General features: G+C 44.0%; 1 protein-coding gene across 1 annotated transcript in view; it reads left to right on the top strand.

The window, feature by feature from the left end:
• Window positions 1-11573, top strand: part of COL9A3 (collagen type IX alpha 3 chain) — a 33730-nt gene extending 22157 nt beyond the window's left edge. Inside the window, 10 exon segments of the mRNA XM_077787074.1 lie at window positions 1767-1820; window positions 2643-2714; window positions 6233-6268; window positions 8278-8322; window positions 8549-8581; window positions 8968-9114; window positions 9476-9530; window positions 10186-10368; window positions 10628-10705; window positions 11398-11573. Of these exon segments, the coding sequence (XP_077643200.1) occupies window positions 1767-1820; window positions 2643-2714; window positions 6233-6268; window positions 8278-8322; window positions 8549-8581; window positions 8968-9114; window positions 9476-9530; window positions 10186-10368; window positions 10628-10705; window positions 11398-11573 (879 nt within the window).
• The last annotated feature ends 1633 nt before the right edge of the window (window positions 11574-13206 follow it).

Genomic DNA, 13206 nt, shown 5'->3' on the forward strand with positions numbered 1-13206 from the left:
CATTAGTGAAGCAGAGCTTCACAGTTGCAAAGGACTTTGCCACCAGCACATGACACCTGAAATCCTCCCCAGTCCTGCATCCTTTTCCTTGGAGCAGTGCAAAGGGATTCCCTGCAAAACCTGCAGCCACACGTACAACAAAACTGGGAATAACTGCATGGTGTCCCTGCTCAATAGATAACAAATAATATCAGGAGGGTAAAACCCTGATTTTGTTCCCACTACTACAAATGCTTGGGTACCTTTTTAAACTTGTCACTCCCCAGCTAGTGCTGCTGTTGGGGTTGGATCTGATCTTCTAGTGGTTTTGTTGGTTTTGTTTTCTTTTCTTTTCTTTTCTTTTTTTCCCCTCTTTTTTTTTTTTTTCCATCTTAATCTCATTTTGAAATCCAGGAGCCTACAGCAAGTCTAATATGATTTCTGGTACGTGCCACTTGGAAGAAATTGAACTGCATGATTTATTGTTTGTGAGCAGCTTCTGCTTTAACTTCCAAGGAGAGGGAAATCAGCTTTAGAAATAAGCTGTATTAATAATGTTTTCTTTTATGTCTGCAATTTTTCACAAAGTGGCTGGCTTCACAAAAGGTACCACATTACTATAGCCAAAAAGCAAAAGCAGTTGAGCTAATTGTGTTGGTGCAGAGTTTTGACAGGGGTGCAGTTGCAGCTGAACCCATGGTTATGTCCAACCTGGGCTTCTCATTTCTGATTTGTTTTATTAGAATCATAATTTGTTAGTTAAGACTGGGCTGTTCCAAGGGAGGTGCAGGATTTTTCCAGTGTTAAGGCTCAAAATAATTTGGGTTTTTTTAGCTCCAAGTACCAAGGATTTCTCAGAACCTGTCAGGTCCCTCCAGCTCCCATCAGCATCTCAGCAGAATCGCTTTTGATGCAGCTTTTAACTCAGTTTTTCTAAAGCTTTGTATTTATAACTTTCAAAGTTCCTTGCTGAATACAAGCAGAAAACAAAGTGGAAACCAGCAACCACGAAAATACCTGAGCAGTTGTTCAGCTCTGTTTGAAGATGATGCTGCTTTATGTCAGTGGCCAGTTTGAGGTTTATTTGTGTCCCTGAATGCTCCACCCAGCAGGGATGGCAGTGAAAGGAGCCCAAGCTGCAGCCCTGCCTCGTGACAGAAGCTTGCTGAAGGCATCTATTTCAAGAAAACAGTTTACAAAATGAGATTTAAATGCCTAAATTACTTTTTTTTTTTTTTAAATCCAAGATCTTTATTGGATATGTGATTTTTCTCAGGAGAAAGCAATAGAGACTCCTAATGGTAAAGTGCATGTTCTGTCTGGTGAGCTCTTAAAAGCCTGACAGCAGAAACTGCTGCCTTTTTGTGCATTGCTGGAACCAAGGATGTCCAAGCAAATGGATGCAATTGCCATTTTTCATTTCCAAGGGCCTGTAGCACATGTTTTGCAGGAGTTCCTTGCAATCAATTAAAAGCATAATACTGGGATAGCAGATCCCTCTAATGGATGTTGTCTATGCTCTGTCATGCTGGCACTTTTTGCTGTCCCTGATCTCTACTACTCATGAGCATGGTATGTTCTTAAGCATTGATTATCCAAATGAGCCTTCCTGTTAACAACACAGCCATTAACAAAGCTCAGCCAGCACCAAACCCAACTTTGCAGTGGTTCAGCAGCAGTGCCAAGGGGCTGCAGCACAGAACTGCACACTCTGCCAGTTCAGGGACACAGCTGACTCACCTGGCCCTAAATTTCCTCCTTCCCAAAGCTGATCTCTCTCTTTGCAGGGACCACTGGGCCTCCAAGGCCCCATAGGAGCCCGTGGTGTCCGAGGTTTCCAGGTGAGTGTGGTGGAGGGGTCACTGTGGTGTTTTGGCAGGTCAGTGTTCTCTGCGAGCCTCTGGCCAGACCCTGGGTGATGGCCACGAGGGAAAGGGAGAAATGTCTTTCCATTTGCCAGAACTGATGTGGCACCTTCATTACCACGGGATGGTGGAAAGAGCAAAAGGCCAGATAAGCTGCCTGCAGGAGAAATGAATATTTAGTGTTTGTTTGCAGAGGGAGGGGTTGAGTTTTGAGCCTGTTCCCTGGCACAGGGTGCCCAGAGAAGCTGTGGCTGCCCCATCCCTGGAAGGGTCCAAGGCCAGCCTGGTCTGGGGAAGGTGTCCCAGCCTCTGAGCTGAGCTTGAAGGTTTTTATGACTTTTTAAGTTTGATCTTTGTAAAGACACCTCAGTTTCTCCTTGATCTGCTCCACTCTCTGCCTGTATTTCTTCAGTGAGTTTCTCCTCCTTTTTGCTGCACTGGGGTCTCCAATGTTTCTTCCTCCCTCCTCCAAGGATGTGGGAACTCCTCCACTCCCCACTGGCACTGGCTGAGAGGAGCATCACTTGGTGGGATCACAGATATTGAAGGCTTATTAATTTTAAGAGGTTTATTAATGAAGGACCCAGGGCAAAGTTTGGAGCACCTTGGCACGTACCTGACCAGGAGAGAAGCTGGAATGAGCTCTACCAAGCAACACAAGTGTTCCCCAGGTCCTGGGGAGAAAGGGAGAGACACATCCAAAAATAACCTTTCTGAACCTGCTATGGAGACTGGTGAACATCCAGGGTGTTGAAGGCACCGTGTGCTGTAACTTGGATTTTGTTGTTTTCCCAACAGGGGCCCAAAGGTGCCAGTGGGGAGCCCGGCCTTCCTGGCCCGACTGGGATCCGTGGAGAAACAGGAGACAGGGTAAGGACAACTCACCTGGGACTCATTCCTGTTTGGGATGAGAATTTAGAGGTCACTGGGGATCCAAAACCTGGTGTAGTTGATGTGTGTTGGGTGTCCCTGAGGCTGCCCAAGTCACACCTCAGAGCAGGGAGCAGGACTCGAGCATCCTATCCCCTCTGTTCCTGGTTTCTGTTTCACTCCAGGGTGGATTGTTTAAAAGTGACTTCCAGACCCTATCCTAGCCAGATTAGAGAGTCTTTGGGAATTTTCCCTGTTCCTTACACTGATTCCAACAAAACCTTGCTCCCCAGGAGCACAAGAGAGCTGAATAATGAATTTTTGTTACTCAGATGGTTGATGAGACTCTCTGTTTGTTTTAAATTAGAGTTTTATCAATGATTTTTCTTTCTGAACAGCAAAATACTTGGGCATCCCACCTCACAATAAATGTGACTTTTTATTTAAATGAGTTCATTCTCATTTGAAAGAAGCCATCAAAGCATTTGTTGGGAGCTTGCAGGAGAACAGGAGCCATGTGTTCACCAGCTCCCTCCTCTTCAGCTTTAAGGTAGAAATGTTTTTAAAAAAAAGCTTTAAGTTGCTTTCTGTGTAAGCAACTGCAGCAGCACCACAGGGGTTCCACAATGGTCCTTCTGTGCTGGCTCCAGGCAGGTTTAAAAAAGCCTCTTGGAGTGGCTGTGGGCTGGAAGTGTGAAACAGGAGCGTTATTGTGGAGCTGTGGGCTCTTGGCTGCATTCAGGGCTTTGCTGTGGTGAAAAATGTACATTCAGAGGGGAAGAGGCCCCTGCATGAAGCATCCAGGGAGCTGCTCCAAGCAGAGGGAGGGAAAACGTTGTGCATAAAGCAATAAAAAATAAGCTAGGTTTTATTTCTGGCTCTGAAGTTCAGTGTAGTTACTCTAAGATGTGACTGTTGGTTGCTCAGAATGAGAGGAAACGGCCTCAAGCTGCACCTGGGAAAGTTTAGATTAGATTTTAGGAATTTTTTTCACATAAAAGGTTGTAAAGCATTGGAACAAGCTGCCCATGGAAGTGGTGGAGTCACCATCCCTGGAGGAGTTCAAACAAGGTGTGGATGTGGCCCTTGATTGTCAGAATCTGTGTTATTGATGATTCCCAGATTGTAGAAAGTCTCTGTCAGCCCCATTGCCAAAGCAGAAGCCATAATTGGTCTGTGCTGGTTTCCAGGTTGTTTATTCTGTTTATCTCTCACATGTTCTGCTGCCCTGCCCAGCTCTGTCCTGCAGGGCAGCGTGTGGGGCTCTGCCCTCAGTGGGATGTTACAAACATTAAATACCAGAAACTCCCTGGGCTGGATTTACAATAACGTGCCAATATCTGTCACCTACGTTGGACAGTGTGTCCCCAGCCTGAACCAACATAAAAATGCCAACACCACAGTGAGACATGGAGGGCATGAAGAAGGAGAAAAAGGACAAGACACACCCAATTTCCTCCATCTTGTGCCCTTTGAACCCCTAATCTAGAATCCTAAAATTTTACTTTTGCACCCGTGCCACACTTAATTATTACTTATATCAAACACTGAGAGCTTGTAATTCATCCTGTAAGATTGAAAACTCTTTTCCATGGACAGAGATCACAGACAGTGTCTCTGGGGGCTCTGTCCAGGGGGTTCCTGACCCCTGCCAGGGTCCCAGACCTGCCAGGGCAGCCAGAGGGAAGCCCTGGACTCCCACACTTGATGGTTTAATGGGGACTGTGCTGATGGTGCTGGGTGACCCTAAACCCTCAGGTTGTGTTTTTAAAGCCTGAACAAACAGCCTGTGCTGCTGGGGACACACAGAGCACCCAGAGATCTGCCCTGGGCTCGCTGCACTGCTGGTCTGGCCTGGATAAAGGCAGAACTGCACACACAGATCGATGCAATTGGCCTCTCCCAGCTGCAGCCAACCCATCGAACTCTGCTGAAATCAATTGTGACTTTTCTGTGAAAAAAGAACAATCCCCCCATGCCTGAGCTAACTGAGTACTGACAGGCTTTTTCACAGTCCTTGGACTGACTGGTCAGGCATATAAACCAGCATTTCAATAAATGTGCTTGCTGGCATGAAAAATAGGATTGATTTAGTGCATTTGATGGTAAGATATAAAATAGTGTTGAGATAAAGTACATCAACCATCCTGCTGGAGTGGGATATAGGGAGGGGAAGGGCTTGGCTGTTGTTGCTGACTGAGGCAGCAATAGACAAATATTTTTCCTAGGGATTTTTATTATGATCAAATTCCTGAGGATTCTGGATGCCAGAAGCCACCTGGGGCATTGCCTCTCTGGGCTCCCCACTGGAGCAGTAAATACTTGGCCAAAACCATGAGTTTTGTTGCACTGATCAGAGGAAATGTGTGAAGACATGGGGCTGGCAGTCCTGAGCTCCTTGTTCCTGCTGCTAGGAATCACCACTGCAGGGAATTAGAGTTTGGAATGAAAATCCCGTGGGCTAAGCTTGTCTTTAAGGGAATGTTCCCTGCAGGGCCTGGTCTTTGGTGACTGAAATGTGGTTTATTGCCATAAACTGTCATGGAGCCTTGAAACTCTGTGAAGTCAGAGGTATAAAATTTAGATTAAAATGTTCAGAAAGGGATATATTGCTTTTGTCATCAGCAAGCATAAAAGGGGTGCTATAAAGCTTTAGCCGCTCTTGCATTTCTACATGCCCTTGTCTGTTTTTCTGAGTTATTTTACATTAATAGAAATCCTTTCTCTTTTTAACTTAGTGCTTGAATTGAACAAAATAAAATGTCCTTGCTGTGTGCATTTGTTCTCCTCGAAGATTCTGTTCTGCTGAGCCATCTCTAGACCTAGTTAATAAAAAGATCAGTTTGCAGATGCCAGATTGATGAGTGTGCTGTAGAAATCCTGCTTGAAGGGTAAAATGGCTGAATTTCACATGTAGATTTTGCAGTAGAGGAAAAAATCAGGGGTTCTCCTGAACTCCTTGTTGGCTCTGCTCTGTGGAGCAGAAAAGTCACAAATAGGACTGAAAATGTCTCTCTGTGAATGTCAGGTAGATAAAGATGGAAGGATTTTCCAAATTGCCTGGATTATTCCTGAGGTGATAATCGGTTCATCATCTAAATGTATTTTATTCCTGTGGCCATGTTGTTCCATTAATCTTTAAATCAGGAGCACCTAATCCTAAATTCTAGGAAAACTGAGAGTCTAATAAGGCCTTGAAAAAAACATCTTGGCTTTTTGCCCTTGTGGTATGAAAATATTCTTGTCTGTTTTATACCACAAGTAAATCCAAGCTCCTCCTCACATCCCAGGCTGAGAAATTACCCCACAACACAAACCAGGGCCTGTGGAGAGTGTCACAGAGCTAGCAGGGGTGCTGAAATCCCTTCTTATTTCTAGGAACTGTGAATGAGATTTGTACCCTCTAACTTGGCAGCTGGGAGACTGATTCTGACTCCTTGCTGAGAGTGTCTGACCACACCAGGAATTCATAGGAAAGTAACAATTTGAGCTCACTTGCTTCTTTCTCTTATTTTCAGGGTCCTCTTGGTGTTCCTGGTCCCAAGGGGAACCAGGTAAGTGATAACTTCCATGCCCTTGCCAGCAGAGAAATATCAGGGACAGTCTTTGACAGCACAAATGGCTTTTTCTTCCACAAATGAAAATATCCTGCAGCAAAACCCAAAACTCTGTTTGGTCCCATTTTCCCTGCATTGGCACAGATGTTGCTGTTCTAATGGAGACTCATGAAAATGCTGTGGCACAAACACCAGGCCCTTGCTGTGTGTTTTGTAGCCTCAAGGATCTGTGCAGGAGCTCCTCACATCAAATTCCTCCCAATTTATGTTTAGAAGTGCAGCTTTTCCTCAGCTTCATGTGCCTGATGAAGGATATTTCACCCTAACCTCAAAGATTGCCACACTAATTAACTACTTATATCTTTTGCTTTTTGTTGCTCAGCTTCCCTGCTTGTTTTAATCTCAGCAGTTTTTGAGCCAGTTTTCATCAAATATATGGCTCTCATTAATGCATGGCTGTGTTCTTGCAGAAGGTGAAGCTTCCCTAGCAAGCCTTGCTGGTTTGGTTTACCAGCACCAGTGTGGTCTCTGTTTTGTTGCTAAGGGGAAAGACCAACCTGATGTCTGTTTGTCTTGGAAAACTTCCCCTGGAAAGCTGTGGAGTCACCACAACAATGTTCATTATCTGCTCTAATAACAGAGCTCTGTGAGGAGCCAGCTCTGCCTCGGGCAGGGCAGTGATTGCAGGGAATCTCTCCTCCAACCCGTGCTTTCAAAAAAAAGCTCAGCAGCCTCTGTTATTCAGTCTCATGGTTGTTTATTGCAAGTTACCGAAAAGATTTTCTCCTCTGGCTGCTGTGGTTTGCTCACAGCTCAGGCAGAGGCACACACACACCCTGACATCCTCTCTGACCCCGACTGCTTCTTCTCTCCCCACCCAGGGCTGCTGCTGTCTTTTATATGGGACATTACGTGTTACATGGTTACAGTTTTTCCCAATGCCTATTGCCTATATTAAATGGTGCTTTTCTATCTTTTATATGGTGCATTACGTGTTACATGTTTACAGTTTTTCCCCAGTGCCTGTTACCTATATTAAATGGTGATTTTCTACTCTAAACCAATCTGTGAGTGCCAACATCACCAAGAACGTGGAGGTGAGGAAGAAGAAAGAGGGAGGACAGGGCAGGCCCAAATCCCTCCATCTTAAAACTTCTGACCCCCAAAACCAAAAGCCCCTGTACAAGACTTAAAACCACCCTGTACAGCACTCAAAAATTCTTCCCTTTACTTTGTAACTACTTCTACTCTAACATCTAAACTTTTGTGCCTTCTTGTTCTTCCTGCAAAGTTGGTAAACCATTCCATGGTTCAAACCCAAAATCACAGCTGTTTCCAGCTGCCTGTCAGGGTCTCAAATGCTTCTGACCTGGGCCTGGAACATCCAAAAATGTCTGAGGGACATTTTGAGTTCCGACATCACTCCAGCCTCACTCAGATTGCTCAGGCAGCTGCTGGTGGAGGTGAGCAGCAAAGGCTGGTGCAGTGGATGCCACCAGAGCTTTAGCCACCTTTGTATTCCTGTCCCCAGGAGTGGAGAGGGATGTTCCTCCAAGAGATCACTGCAGTCTGAGGGTGGCATGAAGCTGTTATGCCTGAGGCCGTGCTCAGGAGGCCATGAGAACAGGGCACTCAACATTTGCCTGTGGCTGTAAACCCTGTTTTCTGTGAGACAGAGCAGGCAGAGCTGCAATTTAGGTTCCCTGCTTGAGGAATGCCAGTGCCAGCCTGTGGATGTCTTTCTTGGCCAGCCCATCATATGGATTCAGCCTTTCACCCAGGTCCCAGCTTGTTGCAAAGGGCAACATGCCAGCTGCCTTGTGGCACACGTGCCCTCATCAGCAGGGGAACAGCTACTGTGGAGTCCAGCTTTGGGAAGAAAGAATTTCTTCTTGCTGGAGCAGCTGTGGCTGCGGGGAGCCCCCATCTCCCCCAGGTTACCCAGGCTGCAGGGAAATCCTTGCTGTCAGCAGTAAGTGTGGTGTTAACTCTGGTCTCTCTCCCAGGGCATTGCTGGAGCAGATGGCCTCCCGGGTGACAAAGGAGAGCTGGTAGGTGTCCTTAAATTCAGTAGAGTTGACTCCTCAAATAACAGATGGTGCAGAAAGCCATGGATCACTGTGGTCAGCCAGAATTAATCCCCTGAGGTCTCCAACCCTGCTGTGAAAAGGGGGCAACCCAAGCCTTGCACATGTCACAGCAGCCTGGGAGATTTGGCTTCAGATGTGCATTTTCTGAATGAATCACTCTTTCTTATTTCCCTTTTCTTTCTGACAGGGTCCCTTTGGACCCCCTGGCCAAAAAGGAGAGGTAAGTGTCAGACACTGGGGGCTCATACCCCAAGGGGTTTAGGAGTAAACGTGACCATTGCACCTCTATAACTATAGAATAAACTCTGCTCTGGTGTCATTGCCTAGGAGCAGGCTTTCCTCTCAATCATGTTATAAAATCTATGAGAAAAATGGCGATTTGTGGCATTAAAAATATTGAAATCTGTTTGATAATTTTGCTGCCACAACAACTTCTCTTATCATGACCTGTATATGCAGAAACACCCTTAGGTTGTAAGGAATGTATCTGATCATGCAGATCCATTCAGGAAACCTGAAGAAAGATTGAACTAAAAAGAAAAGGAGAAAAGAATGGACCATGACTTCCATTTCAAGTGGTTTTGGCTTTTTTATTCTTCACTGCAGCCAGGAAAAAGAGGAGAACTTGGTCCAAAGGGTGTGCAAGGACCTAATGGGACAGCTGGAGCACCAGGGATCCCAGGACATCCAGGACCCATGGGTCACCAGGGGGAGAGGGGTGTCCCTGGCATCACAGGAAAACCTGGACCTCCTGTAAGTATCTGCTGCTTCTGCAGCACAGTTAGGGAGCCTGTGAAGTGAAAATATGGATTGTGGGGTTTTGGATGATATACAAAAAATAAGGTCCTGCATTTCAGCAGGCAAAAATAAGGCCAAATAAAACCCAGATTAAATATCTGGCCTAACATTAAAATTACTGGCTGCCATTTGTACAGCAGAGTTCTGAAGGGAAGCTGTCATCTTTTGAAGAGGGGAAAAAAACCCCAGCTCTTCATGCAGGACCCTGTGCTGCTTCCCGAGCTCCTGGAAATGTGTTTTGTGTCCTGCAGCTTCTGCCAGGGCTGGTTATTGATAAGGAGGTTCCTACAAAGACAAATTCTTCTGTTAACTGCAGGGCAAAGAGGCCAGTGAACAACATATCAGAGAACTCTGTGGGGAAATGATAAATGGTGAGTATTACTGAGAGAAAACCAACTTTAATTACCAGATGAGTAGATCCTGAACACAAATAGCTTCTGAGATTTTTTTAATTTTCTGTTTTCATATGAAAAAAAATACAGTGACCTTTAGTGTAAGGAAATCATTCAGGAGGTCACTTAGCTGGGGATGTCTTTCGGTGTTCTAAAATTAGAATTTTTAAATGATTCATCATGGCAATGGTCAAAATTCACTGAAAGCAGCTTTGGCACAAGTGTTGTGTGAGACCTCGTGCCCTAACCTGTGTCATTCTGAACTCCACCTCTCCTCAGTGCACCTCATTTCCTTGGAGGAGGTCCTCGTGGAGTGTCCCTCTTTCTTCAAAGTGACTGTTTTGCATTTGGAGGTTACATCCCCTGTTTGGGATGAGGTTAAACTCCGAAAGTTTTTTTCAGAAAATTATTTAAGTGTCATTTGTTAGAATACTTGACATCCTTTTAAGTGGTTTTAGAAACAGGAATAATCAACCCTGCAGATTTATGATTAATATCTCCATCTTTGGAGATGTAAAAAGCCCCAAAAAGCTACAGGTGAGCTGAAAGGACAGATGCAGTGTTCCCTCCTGCCAGGAAGTTCTGCCTAAGGAAAGAGTGCAAATGGACATCAGTGTTTGATTGTGTTTTTCAGAGCAAATTGCACAGTTGGCTGCTAACCTGAGGAAGCCCTTGGCTCCTGGAATGCCAGGACGGCCTGGCCCAGCCGGGCCCCCAGGCCCTCCTGGAACCACGGGGAGTGTTGGGCATCCTGGTCCTCGTGGGCCCCCTGGATACAGAGGGCCAACAGGAGAGCTTGGTGATCCTGGACCCAGAGGCAAGTTAAGAGTGAAACAATTTGCTTCTCTTTTATGCCTACTGAAATAAATTGTGAACTGGTACTAAATTCAGCACTGGGGAGAAGCAATCAGGCCTTGGTGGAGCTCCAGGTGGAGTTGTGCATCTGGAGGGTGCTGTGTGAGCAAAGATCCTGCAGCATCCAGAGGATTTGTAGCTCCTCTTGCTCTCTCCCCTTGCTGTTGGTGGCTCCAGCTGCAGAGCACGGCTCAGTGTGGGAATTGTGTTTGTGATTGAAGGTGACACTGGTGAAAAGGGAGACAAAGGACCTGTTGGCCAAGGTATCGATGGGCCTGATGGTGACCAAGGACTGCAGGGTAAGTGTGGGGAATCAATTCAATGCTCCATGGCTGAAGGCTGAGGAGGGACAGCTCTGATGCTGATGGCAATAGATGATCATCACTAATTTAAGTGTGTGACAACTCTGAGGCTCTCCAGATTAAGGGAGAGGATGACACCTGCTTCCTGATGATTCATTTATTAAAAGATTCAATATTAACTTATGCAAATTAATATCTATTGGAAATTTGGAAGAATAGTCTTTATTCTGCTCACCTATTAAAGCAGCTTTTCTAACTGGGATTACACCTGTACAGTGAATAAATTGCAGGCACCAAAAGTAGGCTCTCCATTCACAGAATTTCATAAAGCCAAAATATTTACAACCATGTTATCGTAAATTCTTCCACAAAATCTATACCATAAAATTTAATAATATTTATACCTTGTTGTCTCAGAATCTTTCATAAAATAATTAATCCATGTTAATAAACTGTGAGATCACACAGCTAAAACATCCCTTCACCAAATTAGGGATAAAAAAATCCAAAGCACATACTCCAGATTCAGGGTAAATTTATTGAAAACACCTTGTACCCAACAGGCCATAACAAGTGTGATGTACAGACACTCAAAGTATATTAAGATCTCTAAAATCAACACATATATACAGATATTAAATAAAGAAAAGATGGAAACATTTCATGTATCTTTCCCCTCTCTTGTTTAGGACTACCTGGTGTGCCTGGGATTACTAAAAACGGCCGTGATGGTGCTCAGGGTGAACCCGGGCTGCCAGGGGATCCTGGGACTCCTGGGACTACTGGGGCTCAGGGAACTCCAGGAATATGTGACACGTCGGCTTGCATGGGAGCTGTTGCAGCATCAACTTCCAAAAAATCATAAACCAACAGTACAAGAAGTGAAGAAGTGACTGAATATTTAAATAAACAGTGCATTGTAAGAAAAAAGAATCCTTCTAGTGCTAAAAGGACAGATGCTCCTTCTATTCTATTAAGTGGAGACTTTGACACAGTTCTATGAAAAAGAATGCATCAGATGAAAACTTTAATTAAAAGATGCTTTATGACTATCTTTTCCTCCCCCCAATTATTTCCCAGAATTTTTACTGCTAAACAACCTCACCTTTCCTTCCTCCCTTTGCTCAAGAGACCTGCAAGAGGAAGCATTGCTCCTTGGTACCATCACCCCCCCTGTACTAAAGATCACGAGTTTTTCCTAAGAAAGTTTGGGCCTTTTCCACTGAATTCCTTGGTGCTGCTCCCACTGACTTCAGTCCTGCAGGTTTGTGCACTCAGACACGTTGTTAAGACACTCAGGCACCGAGCTGCCTCTTCCATCAGTGGAAATCAGGCATTTCAATATCCTGTATTTTAACATCTGAACCTTCTGGCCTAAGGAATGACCATTGCTTGAGTCTGTGCTGCCAGCTAGAAATTTTCAGATTGCAACTCAAATATTTGCCAAGACTAGTAAACAGTAATCCTCTTGCAAGCAAATTCTGCAAAAGGAGTAATGTAAATATTTTAATTTCCAGGGAAGAATTTTTGCATATTTCCATATGATAACGAAGGAAATGAAGTAACAACATTTTCATGACCTCTACTTCAGCTATTTGCACAGTAATTGTGATGGAACCCCACCTAAGAAAGGATGCTCTTTTAAAGTCCAGCCAAAACCACCTGTATGAACTGTTGTAAAAATAAAAGGAGATTTTTTTTAACCTTTTCTTTGTGATGTTGTAAGTGTCATTATACAAATCAAATTAACTTGGCTAAACTCCATTTTCCAGAACTGGTTTTACTAGGATTGTTTGGACATAAATTGCTCCAAAATTGTTCTTATCCGTGATTTAAACCAGTATTAATTTTGGTAGAACTTTTTATACTTCAAAACTTGCTAGCATCATCTATTAAAAAAAAAATTATAAAACCCTTTCAGGTCACACACAGTTCTATTTCTGTCCTATATGCCAAAGCCTATGAAAGAAGCATCATATTTCTCTTTAAATATAAAAATAGTTTGTGCATTTAAATATCTACTGTTTAAAATGTATCACTTTTGGTCTAAAGCAACAACACAAGAACCTGTTGGACAGTTGTGTGGCACACACTAGAAATAGGACCGAATTTAAAAATGCCAACAGCATTGCACTACTCTTTGGAGCTAATTATGTTAAATATGTATGCAAATGCAAAATTCATAATACACACAGTTAAGAAACTATGCACTTGTCCAAATAACCAATACAATATTTACATTTTAAATGGAAAAATGGGCATTATGATATAGTAGCTTCAGTTTCTTTCTACACTGGCAGAAGGAGTTTGCATCTAGCCATTAAAATAAGAGGAAGATGAACGTTCTACAAGTCTTCCACTCTGTAGTGCATCATCTTCAAAAAAGAAAATAAAAGCAAAGAATTAAATAAGACCTCAAAGCAGGACAAGCAAATTTTGTCTACCTAAAGGGTTAAAATACTTAGACATGACATTTTCTTGTAGCTTCTGGTCCCAAA

Source organism: Lonchura striata, chromosome 17, assembly GCF_046129695.1.
Source record: "Lonchura striata isolate bLonStr1 chromosome 17, bLonStr1.mat, whole genome shotgun sequence".
Taxonomy (NCBI): Eukaryota; Metazoa; Chordata; class Aves; order Passeriformes; family Estrildidae; genus Lonchura; species Lonchura striata.